This window comes from Vitis vinifera, chromosome 3 (assembly GCF_030704535.1).
Source record: "Vitis vinifera cultivar Pinot Noir 40024 chromosome 3, ASM3070453v1".
Lineage (NCBI taxonomy): Eukaryota > Viridiplantae > Streptophyta > Magnoliopsida > Vitales > Vitaceae > Vitis > Vitis vinifera.
The window spans coordinates 1,277,342-1,291,816 of NC_081807.1; the positions used below are offsets into that span (position 1 = coordinate 1,277,342).

The window sequence follows — 14,475 nt, forward strand, 5'->3', positions numbered from 1 at the left end:
AGAAGTGAATGGCCTTAAATTGATTAAAAAAAACTGGTGAGGCTGTTACTGTTTTTCTCTCCCCTATTACACAAATCATAATAAAGGGTATCTAACCTCATGTATGGCCCTAAAGCATGGTGTTGGTGAGCCCATTAAATCGATTCCTCAAGATCATTATACAACAAGGTCTTTAAATCTCAAGGGCCTAAGTCAATGAAGCTTAACATCAACCTATAGAAGCTCATGGCTTCTTCATTTCATTGTCTTTTCAATTTTTTTGTTTGTCATTATAATAGGGGATCATAAGGGGGCTAGGATTCCCAATATGGACACAACCTATATGTGAAAGGGGCACTTCTCGGCCTCTGGGTGGCACTGCTATTTTCTGTGAGCTTCTGCCATTGCAATGTGCAGATTGTGCAGAGAGTAATATTAACACCAGCCAAGCCTTATCAGGTATGTTATTTTCAAGCTACCATATACAGATTTGTCTTGTCCTGTGATGGGCACATGGTCAATTTTAAGTGTCTAGGGTTGTCCTTGCCATATGCTGCAATGCTATGCCATGTTTTCCTGCATACAATTCTTTCAAGACTTCCAAATATCATTTCCTTGGGCATAGTTGATCCATGGGCCTGTCTTTAAGATTCCTAACGCAGATATGAAGGCCTTGTGGTCTTTTATGTTCCAAGGATGTGACAATGACAATGGCAATATACTGTATTTATATTCATGATCCAAATGCTCTACAAGTCCCATTATCCTTCCTCTGTCAATTTCAGCAGTTTTTGTATGAAAATAGGATGGTTGAAAGTAAGAAATTCACCGCTCCAAACCTGCTCCTCAAGCCAGTGAATGTTTGACATTGAAAGCTGTTGTTAACATCTAAGGCTGCAATGCCCAAATCTAATACGAGCCCAGGTCTGAACAATTAATATTGAAGAACTTATCCATTGTTTTCTGTAGGCCTTGGCTTAACCATTGACTGCAAGCTAGAAAATGGAGAGTTTAAAACAAGGAAAGTTGGAGACATCAACCAAGAAGGGAAATTGTAAGTTTTTCTTCCTAAGGAGACTGTAAAAAGACAGTTCAAAGAGGAATACCTTACACAGTTTCTCAGTGCATCAGCCGCACCATGCCCTGCCCAGAGTGGCCTGCAGGCCTCCAAGGTAATTTTGAAGTCCAAAATTGAAGGCAAACACATATTTGGCCTGGCTGGAAACTGAAGTTCTCATGAAAAACATGCACTTCTGCATTCTTATGGCCTTTCTATAAGTACCCACCTCTACCTAAGCTGCCACCTTGGCCCAAGTTGCCATCCTTTCCCCAAAAATCACCCATGGTTTAAGCCCTTGCCCAAGGTTCATCCTCAAACAAACACTGGTCTACAAGAAACCACTTCCACTACCAGTGTACAAGAAGCCACTACCACCAGCAGCAATAATATACAAGAAGCCCCTTCCACCACATTTCAGTTTATAAGAAACCACTTTCACTGTCTGTTCCAGTTCATAAGAAACCACTTTCATCACCTGTTCCAATTCATAAGAAAACACCTTCACCACCTGTTATGGTTCATAAGAAATCACATCCTCCTGCAAAGCCAGTATTCAAGAAGCCCTGGCCACCTCCTGTCCCTGTTGTTAAGAAGCCACTTCCATCTTCTGTTCCCATATACAAGAAGCCACTTTCCTTTCCCCTTCCAATTCACAAACCAATACCAGCTTTCTATAAACCTCTTCCTCCACTCCCCCCAGTTTATATGAAGCCATTTTCTTCCTAAACCTCTCTAACCCTATATTTGATTAAATATATTCCAAATCGTTGAATGAAGACTGAGTAGCTAGGGAAAATTGACTTAAGGAAATTTATAGTTAAAATCCTAGAATTTTCAAAAACCCAATTTTAGAATTCAGAGAGTGAGCAATCCAAAGATCTGAAGTTTAGGATCAAATCTATCCTTAAGACAAATTTGCATTTGAAACCTAGTTTTATCCTTTCCTGTTCTGATCACTAAATCAAATACATAAATCAATTAGGCTTTTGGTTCATATGTCAAACCTGCCATCTATCTTGTAGATTCAGGTTTCAAATAGATCATAGTAGATTTGATTGACTAGTGATCAAGGAATTACTAAACATCACTAGCAACCTAATAGATATCTACCGTATTGTATTCTAATCCAAAGGATACAGAGAATTTATTCTGTCCATTAAATCAAACGTAAACCCTAATCCTTTTATTTAACTTTATGGCACTCATTGCTCCTCCTTGTCCTGCTCTTCTATCTTCATGCTATAATTCCAGATGGAAAGGTCTTAGCTTCTAATAGTCAGGTTTTCACTCACAGAAACTATAAGAAAACAAAGATCTATATGTATTGCAAAATGAGAAGTAAAGAGCAAATTTCAGAAGTATCAAGGATAATAGTATAATATCTTTCTCTGTATCTCTAATTTTTTCAACCCTAAAAAAGGTAGTGAGTGCCCCATGTCGTGTCTACGTGATTTACCATCTCTAGAAGTGCATATTTGGGAACCAATCAGACCTGTATGGATTGTTCTGGTTGTTTCACTGTGACTTTTGGACCTGGTGGATGTTCTGAGTTAATATGCCTGGACCTATCCAAATGATGGTACATCTAACTTTCATTTATACAAATATGAACCCCCAAGTCAAAGTAATGGATCAAGACTGCATAACCAATTTCTATATATGCAAAGAATTTCAGATGGAAAACTAGGGAAAATGGGAGGGAAGCAACCAATCATTTCTTTCTTTTTCCTTCATTACTGGTTTGATTTTATCAGATATGACTGCTTTCTACTCCCCCAAGTATGAATGCCCATTTCCTCTCTCCAAAATCCATCCACCCTCCTTCTCCCCTTTTGTTTTAGCATGAATTAGGCCTCATATCTCTAGCATGGCAAAACCATACATGCAGGAAATTTCAGGTATAAAACTCTCCAGAGTGCTGATCCCTGATCCCAGGTTCTGCTTTTGATCAGTAACCTAATTCACTGCATGAAAACCATCATCCTGAATGACATAAATATTTGATTAGTCAGAAAAATTCACCACCTTTTGTTGTACAAGAGAATAATGAAGAGGTTTGGTGGAGTAGAACCAATAAATGACCACATTTTATCTTGGTGAGATAGTTGGGCATTTATTTTCTGCCACCCCTATCCACGAAAGATCCTTCTCGATCAGAAAATTAGCTAATATAACCAAGGCCAAAGTCTTGTTTTATCTGCAGCAAAATAAGCAATCTTCAACAGGGGCATAAACTACTATTAGCATCCTGATTGGTCTCAATTGGGTTCATATACTAGTATAAGCCTCTTAGCTACAAGGGTAAGGTAGATGTGAGCTTGATCTTTCTGTTCATTACCCTATTAATATTTTTACAATGATTTTGAAAAACCCTCATTAATTTGCATTCATGACACCTTTGTGGCTAAAATAAATAATCAGATAGGAAACAGCAAATGAAAAGAATTAGAATGGACTTATCTTCACTACAAAAGTGGCACTTGAAAGGTGTTATCCAAAGCAGTCCCACAAAGATGCCTGGTGGTTTGGAGGCAGGTGAACCATAATAACAACATGCATGTGTAAACAAATTATGCATTCATGAAGGTCAGAATTGGTGTTGTGATCGATCTTGTAGGGCTTAAGTTTTGATTTTTGTGGCATTTTGGGAAACCCAGTTTTGGCATTTATCGGCCAACCCAGGTCTCCATTTCTGTTTATGTAATGATCTTATTTATTTATTTATTTGTTTGTTTATTTCTATGGACTGGCTTTATTCCTGTGCTCAAACTTAAGGTGTCCCTGGTTTAGGGTGAATTGGGTTTAAAAATGTAGTCTATTACATATAGTTGCATATTAGTTTTAGAAGCAAAAATTTCCTAGATGTAGTCTTTGCTATAGCTACTAGCAGTTCTGAATATATTTTTCTTGTGGAGGTCTTCTAATAATCTGCATTAAGTGCTTTTACCTAAGTTTTCAATAAATTTCTCCTTCAAAATGGAAAGATTATCTAAATCATTGTTGAGAAAAAAAAAACCCAGATAATTATCTGGGTTAAAGTTTGGATTTCTCTACTCTTTTTCTCACCTTTCTGAGCAACTAAATATTTGGATTTAGATCATAACTCATATGAGTCTTTGAATTTGTGCTTAGTGACCTGACCAAGCCTCCTACGATGAGTGCAATCAATTCAACTGATTTGATCCTAGCCCAAGCTCAATCCAAGTTGGAAAATTTGAATTAGAGGTTTTTGTTGTATCAAACTTGGGGTATGGGACCTAAATGATAAGGTTGGATTGCTAGGAAGAGTTTTACTAGAGCATGGGCATTTCAGCAACTCAACCTACTATTTTCATTGAAGCAGAGTTTTATGAGTGCTTGGTGAGTAGGTTTACTGATACAAGAACACCAAAATGCAGCTGCCAAGTGGACGGTTCATTCAATGAGGTTAATGCTATTTGATGTACAAACTTAGTAGGCTTTGTCACAGTCTTTTCTTTCCCTGCAAACACAAACCTTCTCAATTCATCTAGAGCTCCATGTGATGCTTTTAAAGAGATGTCAGTAAGCCTCCAAAACCGGTTATTTACTATCATTATATAACAAGTGTAGGACTCAAGTCACTCAAGGTCTGTATCAAACAACAGAAGCTTGTAAAGCTTGTAGCCTCTCAACTAAGATTTTGCCATTGTCTTCTCTTATTGTGAGCCATAAGGGGCAGGGTTCCCAATGCAGGTTCTTCCCATATTTCAATGGGCAGGTCTAGGCTTCTTTATATCCCTGCTGTTTGCTGTGAGCTTCTGCCATGGCAACAACCAGGAAGTCATGGTCGTTGGGACAGGAGAATGTGCAGACTGTGATCACAGTAACATTAAGACTAGCCAAGCATTTTCAGGTAGTCAGTCATCTTTTTACTACCTACTCAATTGGGCTTCTCTTACTGTCTAGTTTCACGTCAGATTTTTTCTATAATGCCATGATCTGAATAAACAACTAATGCTGAAGATCATAACAGTGAACTTGTGGATTATTTTGTGCAGGCCTCGGTGTAACCATTGAATGCAAGCTAGAAAGCGGGGAGTTCAAAACAAGGGCAGTTGGAGAGCTTGATGAAGAAGGGGAGTTCAAACTTCCTCTTCCTAAGGAGATAGTAAAAGGTGGAAAGTTGAAGGAGGAATGCTTTGCACAGCTTCACAGTGCCTCGGCAAAACCTTGCCCAATCAGAAATGGCCCAGAGGCTTCCAAGATAATTTTGAAGACCACAAACAATGGCAAACAGGTGTTTGCCCCGGCTGGGAAACTAAAATTCTCGCCAGTGACATGCACTTCAGCCTTCTTATGGCCTTTCTACAAGTACCCGCCTCTTCCCACACTTCCACATTGGCCCAAGCCTCTGCCCAAGTTCTACCTTCCACCTTTCTCTCCAGTCCCTACTCCAATTACATACCCTGCACCAGAAGCTGATCCTCCAGTCTCTCATCCCCCACCCCCACCAGTCTATAAACAACAAATTCCACCAAGTGTGCCACCATACACAGCCCCATCTCCACCTCAAGTCTATGATCAACCAAGTCCACAACCAGTATACTACGAGCCACATCCACCACCAGTGCCCATATACCATAAGCCCCTTCCTCCACCAGTACGAGTGTATGGACAACCATTTCCATCGCCAGTGCCAGTATACAAGAAGCCACTTCCACCGCCAGTGCCCATATACAAGAAGCCGCCTCTTCCATCACTTCCACCACCTGTGCCAGTTCATAAGAAGTCACTTCCTCCACCAGTTCCAGTATATGAAACGCCTTATCCACCTCCTTTTCCTGAGCAACCGCTTCCACCACCAGTACCAATATACAAGAAACCACCACTTCCACCACCAGTTCCAGTTTCTCAGGAGCCACTCCCACCACCTAGTCCAGTGTATAATGAACCACTTCCTCCTTCTCCAGTTCCAGTTCTCAAGAAGCCTATTCCACCTATTGTTGAGAAACCACTGCCACCACCTGTGCCAATATTCAAGAAGCCAGCACTTCCACCCCCGGTTCCTGTCTACAAGAAGCCGCCACTTCCCCCACCTCCACCACCTGTTCCAGTCTATGGGGAACCATTGCCTCCTCCAGTTCCAGCCTTCAAGAAGCCATATCCACCGCCTCTTCCGATAGTAGAGAAGCCACTTCCACCTCCAATTCCAATTCACAAACCAATTCCTCCAATCTCCAAGCCTGCCCCAACTCCAGAGGTCCTTCCTGCTCCACCTCCAATTTACAGTCCAAAACCTCCAATCCTCAACCCTACTCCAAAGCCAAAAGTCCTACCACCACCACAGCCAGTACCCATAACCAAAAAGCCACTTCCACCACCTGTTCCCATTCAAAAACCAGTACCAGCAGCCCAAAATCCTCCTCCAGTTTACAAGAAGCCACTTCCACCCATTCCCAAAGCCCCCGCTCTTCCTAAGCTTCCTCCTCTGCCCAAAACTCCTCCGAAGTACTTCTACCACCCAAAGTATGGACTGGGTAACGCCAAACCACCTAGTTCATCTCATCCGTAGGTCACCATAGTGTCCTTCCCAGGTGTAATTAGGAATAAACAATGGTTCTGCAATAAATTAAGCATCCATCGCAGATAAAAAAACAGTCAAAAGAACAAGAAAAATGGATGTGGGTGTGTGTCGATTCTTTTTTTTTTTTTTTTTTTTACTTGATTGTGCCTTTACATTAGACAGTGACTAAATCTTCAAGGCCTGTAACCCATCTGTGATGGGTAATTATGGAGGCTGATGAAGCAACCATTGGTTTCATTTTCTTGTCTGCTGATTCAATCTCTTGAATTCAAACTGCTATCTAGTTTACAATGCACACATATGATTAAATCTCCAATTTTTCTTAAACCTTTCTGCCAACAAAGATTGTGACTTCAAGAGTGGACCACTAAACCCATAGGAAAACTATAGCTACTTCAGAACCCGTTCATATGTATTAGACCATAAAAGAACATATGATAAAGTCAACGAAAGTTGAAACCCTATCTTTCTCTTTGATTTCTAAAGTGGTGAAAGGTGTGTTTAAAAGATTTTACGCCTACAAATTCATTGGAATTGCCTGTGTTATTAGTGAATAAAAGTGGTGGGGTGTTACATTGGTACTTCTAACTAACAAAACCACATCAATGGTTTTTAGTTTTCAGAGTAATAGATCTTTAGTAGATTCTATTTGAAATTTTAAATTTATTAAAAAAAACAATAATTTCCATCCGACCTACCGGATTCGAACCAGTGACCTAAGGATTACTATAAGGTTAAACCCACTACAGTCCTCCGCTCTACCAACTGAGCTAAGGTCGGATTGATTAATAAGCCTATAATTAATATATAAACGTATTAACTAAAATAAATAACTATAACCTTTTGTACAACCTTATGTTTTTATCTAAACGTTTTTATGCACACATACGATTGAATCTCTAATTTTCATCAAACCTTTATAGCAACTAAGATTGTGAATATGAGTGCCACTAGACTCATATGAAAATACTAGCTTCTTTAGAACCCAATTCATATTAAAACATATGATAAAATCAAAGAAACTTGAAACCTTATTTGTCTATTTGATTCCTTAAGTGGTGGAAGTTGTGTTTTAAAGATTTTAGGTCTACAGGTTCACTGGAACTTCCTATGTTACAAGTGAATAAAAGTAGTGGGATGTTACATTGGTGATACCCAACCAACCAAACTACATGGATCAAATTATGTTATTATTGAATAAAAATGGTGGTTGTTGATCGCAAATCTCTATTGTAAATAAAATACTAAAACCTAAATACATGATAACTCTGACCAAGAAAAAACCAAAAATAGAGTTACCACAACTTTGTAGTATTCCGGGTTGTCGTCCTCTAGGATTAGTTGTAATACTTTTATTTGTTCTTAGATTCAAAAGATTAATTATTTATTAAAGGTAAAAAATATCTAATTCAAATAAATCAAAATAAAACATGGAAGAAAAATTTCCTAAATAAACCTATTGAAATTATAAAATAATTATTGATTTTTACTTCAATTAATTAATCAAGATTGGGGTTCCACAATCCAACATCAAGTATAAACTTTTAGGCAAAACAAGGCTATATAATTTAATAATCTTAGGGTAATCAAAATGCATGGTTTAACGAGATCAACCTGAGTTATACACCTCAGAGTTGATCTATATCCTAACTTTTAATATTTTATTTCATTAAATTACCTAATAGATGAATGAACATGAAATCTAAGTTTAGGTCTAAGGTTTTTAGGTTTTTACCACTCTATGTAGATTTGCCTTAGGGTAGATAACAATGACAAAACCTTTGATAACTAGAGATCAAGAATTACCAAGAATCCTTAGTATCAAGAAATATGGGATTGTATCATTTCCTAAGTCAAACTAACTTTAGAGAGTATTTTGATTTTAATATTAGTGCTCTAACCTTTCATTCATTCTATTATTAATTCGATTTCACCCATTGTTTCCCTTTGGATCTAACCCTAAGTTTTCATGTTTCACCCCAAGATGACTTTTTAGCCTCTTATGGGCATGTCCTCACATATATAGGCCATAAAAGAATAAGAAAGAATCATTCTTGATTTCAAAAAAATTAAAAACAATAATTTATTCAATAATAAAAAGAAGAAAGAAAACATACCAAGAAAAACCTTCAAGGTCTTCTTCTATTTCCCTATGATCGTCAAGTCATCTCTACTCCTATAAAAAAAAAAAAAAAAAAATCAAGAACTCCCTAGAAAACCTAAATATTGAGTTTTTATAGTTTCCTCCAAAAAACTTAACATGTGGCATGTTCCTATTAACCACTTATTTTACAAATAATTACCTAAAATGACTAAAAATAATAAAATCGTGATTTCTAGTCGTGTGGGGCCCACTCAGGGCGGATGAAGTGCCCAAGATGCAATTCCCAAAGTAGATGAGACGAAATGTCAATGTGGCAATGTGTGAATCTGAAATTGGGGTCATTTCAAATTGGATTTTTAATTCATGAGTTGAATTTCAAAATCATTTCGAAATAATCTTTCAACTCTGCATAGTTATCTTCAAATAATCATAACTTCTTTGTTTTTGCTCCGATTTGTACACCATTTAAAGCGTTGGATCTGACTTTTAGAGTTTCGAAACGATATATAGATTGCCTAAAATGGACTTCAGAAAGTGCTCCAATTTTTATTTCAAAGTTGGAGTACATATTTCCACCATATTTTGCATTCCAAATTCCCATTCAACTTGATGAAATTGCTTCATGCCTCGTTATCCATGTTCGCTTGCCTTTCCTCATAGTCCATGAGTCTTGACATGTCCATTTCCTCATTTAAACATTATCTTAATCTTTTAAATTCTAAAGTGATTCAACTTACACTTTTTTCCTTCCTTAAACCTTAGATAAATCTTTAAAATGCAAGTTAAACTCATGACTAAGGCATTAACAACAATTTTGATCAAGTTGGATGATTTGAGTGTCTTATGGTACATAAATCATATCGAATACGTGTCATTAGAGTACATATTTTGGCTCCAATAAGTTGTTACATTGGTAATGCTCAACCGATAAAACTACATCAATGGTTTGATCTCACTCATGTGAATTAAGCCATGTTTTCATATACAATTCTTAAAAAGTGGTTTTTCATAAAAAGCCCTTAGAATATTCTATTTGAAAACTTAAATATATAATAAGTCCTTGGAATATTCTATTCGAAATTTTAAATATAAAAAAACAACAATTTCCTTGCGACCTATTGGATTCGAACTAGTTACCTTAGGATTATAATTAAGTTAAGCCCACTATAGTCCTCCACTCTACCAACTGAGCTGAGGTCAGATTGATTAATAAACCTATAATACTAAGGTGGTGTTTGTTTTTTTACTTAATTCTAAATAGAACCTTAATGCTTAATAGTGTTAAATATTAGATTGTTTGTTTTTGTAGTATTTTATTTCTATTAAGTATTAAAAAGTAAAAAAAACCAATATGTTATTTTTTCTATTTAGAAAAAGCTACATATTTTGGCTTTTTCTATTTAGTAAAAAGTTTATAATAAGTCATGAAAAAGTAGAAAAACAAATAACCTAAATTCTAAAATTAAATTGCTTTCAGCAAAAAGCCAAAAAAACAAACACCACCTAAGAGTATGTTTGACAGTGATTCTAAGAAGTGTTTCTAACATCTTTAATATTTGAAATATAAAAATTTTCAAGTGTTAGAAAGATTATAAACATTTCCTAAAATCATTGCCAAACACACTGTAACTCTTTTAGAACTCAGTTATGAAGTTTGACTAAATACTTCATTAAAGAAAATTAACTATGCTCTAGCATGCTATGACTTATTCATCCTGATGGTTTCATACATTTATGTATAATACAAAAGTTTTCAAAACATTATCTATATTTTCAATCATTGATTATAGCATTAAAAAAAAAATCAATTGAAAACATCTAAAATTTATTCTAAAATATAGCATATTTTCATAACAAAATTTCAAAATAATTATATTCTATCAAAAGTTTGTCAAAACATATTTTATGTTTTAAAGAGCATAAAACTGCTTCTAAGAATGGTTTTCAAAAGGGGATTCATATACCCAATTCATCCAAAAGTTTTAAAGTATTAGGTGGTGTTTGTTTTTTGACTGAATAGAAAAAACCAAAATATTTGGCTTTTTCTATTCAGCTAAAAGCAACTTACTGACATCGTCCAACATAACTAAATTGAACCTATTAATAACAAGTTCATTTTAGTTGTGTTGGACGATGTCAACATGTTACTTTTAGTTGATAGAAAAAAAAAAATATTTTGGCTTTTTCTATTCAGTTAAACAACAAATACCACCTTAGATAATAGATAAATAATGTGTACAGAGTCTAGCGGCTGAAATCTTACTAATTAGAGGAAACGCCAAGGAAAATACTTAAAATACTATTGATCCAAACTACTTTCATCTTGGTTTACATATCATGCAGTCCTTTGAGGCTTTCCAACTGTAACAAACATCAACAATGAAGCATTACTGAGAGTTTTATGGGTGTTGGTAAGTAGGTTGATAGATAAAGGAGATCACCAAAGATGCAGCTGTGCATTGGAGAGCTTATTCAATGTAGTTTATGGCATTTTGATCAACAAAACAGTTGAGCTCTATTACAGTCTTAATTTCTTACCCCTCTAGCATAAATCACCTAATTAAACCGATCCTTAACCTCACATGGAGCTCTTAAATGTGGCGTCGGTGAGCCTCCTAAACTGCCTCCTCATGATCATTATATAACAGGGTCTGAAGGACTCTAGTCACTCAAGCCTTCGATCAAACTATAAAAGCTTGTAGCTTCCCAAATCCCTTAACCTTGCCTTTGTTTTCTCATTTTCTTTGTGAAGCATAGGGGGAGGTTTAATTTTCTGTTTTCCTAATGGGATCACCTCCCATTTGTGGAGGAACACTTCTGGGCTTCTGGGTGTTCCTGCTTTTTTCTGTGATCTTCTGCTATGGCAGTGCTGATCAATTTGAGGTAGTTGGAGTTGTAGAATGTGCAGACTGTTCTGAGAGTCGTATTAAGGCTAGCCCAGCCTTTTCAGGTATGTTGGTTTTTCAGTATTGGCATCATAGAAACAAGATCACAAGACCATTGATTAATTAATATCCATTACTCTTGAGCAGGGCTTGGTGTGACCATTGACTGCAAGCTAGCAAATGGAGAGTTCAAAACAAGGGCAGTTGGAGATGTCAGCAATGAAGGAAAATTCAAGGTGTCTCTCCCTGAGGAGATGGTGAAGGATGGATATCAGTTGAAAGAAGAATGCTTTGCACAGCTTCACAGTGCCTCAGCAGCACCATGTCCTGATGCACAGAGCGGCCTAGAGGCCTCCAAGATAGTCTTGAAGGCGAAAACTATTGGGAAGAAAAACGTATTTGGCCCAATCGCAAATCTAAAATTCTCTTCTCTAACTTGCACTTCAGCCCTTTGGTGGTCTTTCTACAAGCATCCTCCCCTGCCCAAGCTGCCACTGCCCTTTCCCAAGGCCTATCCTCCACCTTGGAAGAAATTTGGCCATGTCTACAAGAAGCCACTTCCACCATCAATACCAATATACAAAAAGCCCCTCCCATCTCCAGTCCACAAGAAGCTGCTTCCACCCAAGGTACTCATACACAAGAAGCCTCTTCCACCAAAAGTACTGAAACCCAATAAGCCATTCCCACCACCTTCGCCAGTTTACAAGAAGCCTTTTCCTCCATCTGTACCAGTTTTTAAGAAACCAATCCCACCACCTGTTCCAGTGTACAAAAGACTTCCTCCGCCCCCTGCGCCCGTTTATCAGAAACGGTTGCCGCCACCAGTTCCGGTGTTCAAGAAGCCTTGTCCACCGCCTGTTCCCATAGCTAAGAAGTTGCTTCCACCCCATGTCCCCATATACAAAAAGCCGCTTCTGCCTCCCACTCCAATCTACAATAAGCCAAATCCACCACCATTCTATAAATGGTCAATTCACAAGCCAATACCACCAGTCTACAAACTTCTTCCTCCAATCCCTCCACTTTACAAGAAGCCATGTCCACCCATTCTTAAGCCTCCTCATTATCTTCCTAAGCTTCCTCCAAAGCTCTTTCCCTTCCCCAAGTTCGGACCCTATCCTCCTATACAACCTTATTTCCCTCATCCTTAAGCTGCCATACTAGCTTCCTAAGCACAATGCCTTCATGGTAGACAGAGAAATCCATTGAAAAAACATGGGTCAAAATGAATTGAATTGAGCGTATTCTTGAGAGTTGTCAGTGATCTGTTTTCGTAAATTTTATGTGTAAACAATTTCAGATGGAGAAGTATGGAAAATAAGAAGGAAGCAAGCATTCATTTCATTTTATGTTCTACTGGTTCGATTTTTTTTCCATGACTGTTATACTCCCTGGTTTGAACTCTCCCATCACCCTCAAAGGCTTTTGTGGACTAGAAATCAGAGGATGAATGAACTCAATTCAAGTTAGGCTAGGCGAGAAACTCGGGCCTTAGCTGAACCATAACCTACATAATTTATATTGTTAAAAGCTGGCTGGGAATAATTTCGAGGCTTGCTATAAGCTCTTTTTAATGTTTGAAAGCTTTAAAAAAAATGTATAAGTAATGAATAAATTTAAAAAAAATCATTTTTAAAGAATTATTTAAAGTGATTCTTTAACAAGTCATTGTAAGTGATTCTTCTAATTTGGATATACTTCTTATTGTTTGTTTTTAGCACACATACCATATAGTATAAAAAATAGAGCTCTATCCGGCATTGTATTGATAAAAATGGCATGATTAAGGGAAAAAGAAAAAAAGAAACATTATCGTTCTTTTATGATTCACACTTAAATAGAAAAATGAAGAAACATAAATGTTGTCCGGTATCAATAATAGGGTTATAACAGAGTAAATAAAAGAGGTTGCTTTGAACTCAAGGAAGAGCAAGTCAATTAACATTGTTTTAATTCCCTCGTTTCAACCTTGATTAAGCCACTAAAAATCAACTAGTGATTCATATGCATGTTCTTTATCGGTCAATTGAGAAATAAATATTTCTAAACTTCAAACATATTACTATAAAAATAACTTAGAGAATTTGAATTGTTAGTAAAAGACTAAAGTTATAGTCCAAATTACCTAGATGTATATGGTTAACCTAATGATCCAATTAAAGCATATGACAAATTCAAAGAAAGTTAAACTTCACCCCCATCTTAATTCGATAATATAATTTTTTTTTAAAAAGAAAAAGAAAATGAGAAATTAATCCAATAATGCCTATAAATGAGTTGGAAAGGTGTTTCCCCACGTAGGAGGTGGAAGGTGTATCTTAAAGATTTTAGGCCTACAACCTCATTTAAAAGTATATATAAGTACTATTAGTGAAGAAAGTGGTGGGGTGTGACATTGGTAATGTCCAATTGACCACATCGGTGAGGCTTTTATCTCATGATTTCTTATATAAACTAAAATCCTTAAGACAATATGGTAAAAAAAAAAAAAATTTAAGTTGTTAGGTAATGGGTCAATAATTTATATTAAGTTGGATTGATCTAAAACATTATTGATTTCAAGGAAAAAGAAGGGAAAAATACTTGAAATACTAGTGATCCAAACGACTTTCATCTTGGTTTCCATATTATGGCTTCCTTTCAAGCTTTCCCAATGTAACGTAAAGATCAACAATGAAACATTACTCATAGTTTTACAAGAAGCATGAGCTTTTCAGAAATTCAACCTACATCTTTACAGAAGCAAGGTTGTATGGGTGAATTGGTAAGTAGGTTCACAGATAAAGAGATCACCAAAGATGCAGCTGTGCATTGGAGAGCTCATTCAATGTAGTTTATGGCATTTTGATCAACAAAACAGTTGAGCCCTATTGCAGTCTTAATTTCTTCCCCCCCAAGA

At 36.7% G+C, this 14,475-nt stretch overlaps 2 protein-coding genes and 1 non-coding gene across 3 annotated transcripts; 2 read left to right on the forward strand and 1 right to left on the reverse strand.

Annotated features, from left to right (window-relative positions):
• Positions 1 to 4,628: 4,628 nt before the first annotated feature.
• On the forward strand, positions 4,629 to 6,821 carry LOC100252056 (proline-rich protein 4). The gene is made up of 2 exons (XM_010648917.3): positions 4,629 to 4,913; positions 5,059 to 6,821. Exons 1-2 carry the CDS (start codon positions 4,748 to 4,750, stop codon positions 6,570 to 6,572), a joined length of 1,680 nt encoding a protein of 559 aa, XP_010647219.1. The 5' UTR covers positions 4,629 to 4,747; the 3' UTR covers positions 6,573 to 6,821.
• Positions 6,822 to 7,272: 451 nt separating this feature from the next.
• Positions 7,273 to 7,364, reverse strand: TRNAY-GUA (transfer RNA tyrosine (anticodon GUA)). The gene is given in 2 exon segments: positions 7,273 to 7,308; positions 7,328 to 7,364. It is a non-coding gene; the product is annotated as a tRNA-Tyr (tRNA).
• A 4,008-nt stretch (positions 7,365 to 11,372) lies between these two features.
• LOC100246920 (proline-rich protein 4) lies at positions 11,373 to 12,920 on the forward strand. Its single transcript, XM_010648911.3, has 2 exons — positions 11,373 to 11,638; positions 11,721 to 12,920. The coding sequence occupies exons 1-2, from the start codon at positions 11,473 to 11,475 to the stop codon at positions 12,725 to 12,727; spliced, it is 1,173 nt and encodes a 390-aa protein (XP_010647213.1). The 5' UTR covers positions 11,373 to 11,472; the 3' UTR covers positions 12,728 to 12,920.
• Positions 12,921 to 14,475: the final 1,555 nt, after the last annotated feature.

Excerpts from the sequence above, each read along its gene's own strand:
- LOC100252056 (XM_010648917.3), top strand. The coding sequence starts at position 4,748 with ATGCAGGTTCTTCCCATATTTCAATGGGCAGGTCTAGGCTTCTTTATA. Across the intron at positions 4,914-5,058 it reads GACTAGCCAAGCATTTTCAG|GCCTCGGTGTAACCATTGAA; the intron begins GTAGTCAGTCAT and ends TATTTTGTGCAG.
- LOC100246920 (XM_010648911.3), top strand. The coding sequence starts at position 11,473 with ATGGGATCACCTCCCATTTGTGGAGGAACACTTCTGGGCTTCTGGGTG. Across the intron at positions 11,639-11,720 it reads GGCTAGCCCAGCCTTTTCAG|GGCTTGGTGTGACCATTGAC; the intron begins GTATGTTGGTTT and ends ACTCTTGAGCAG.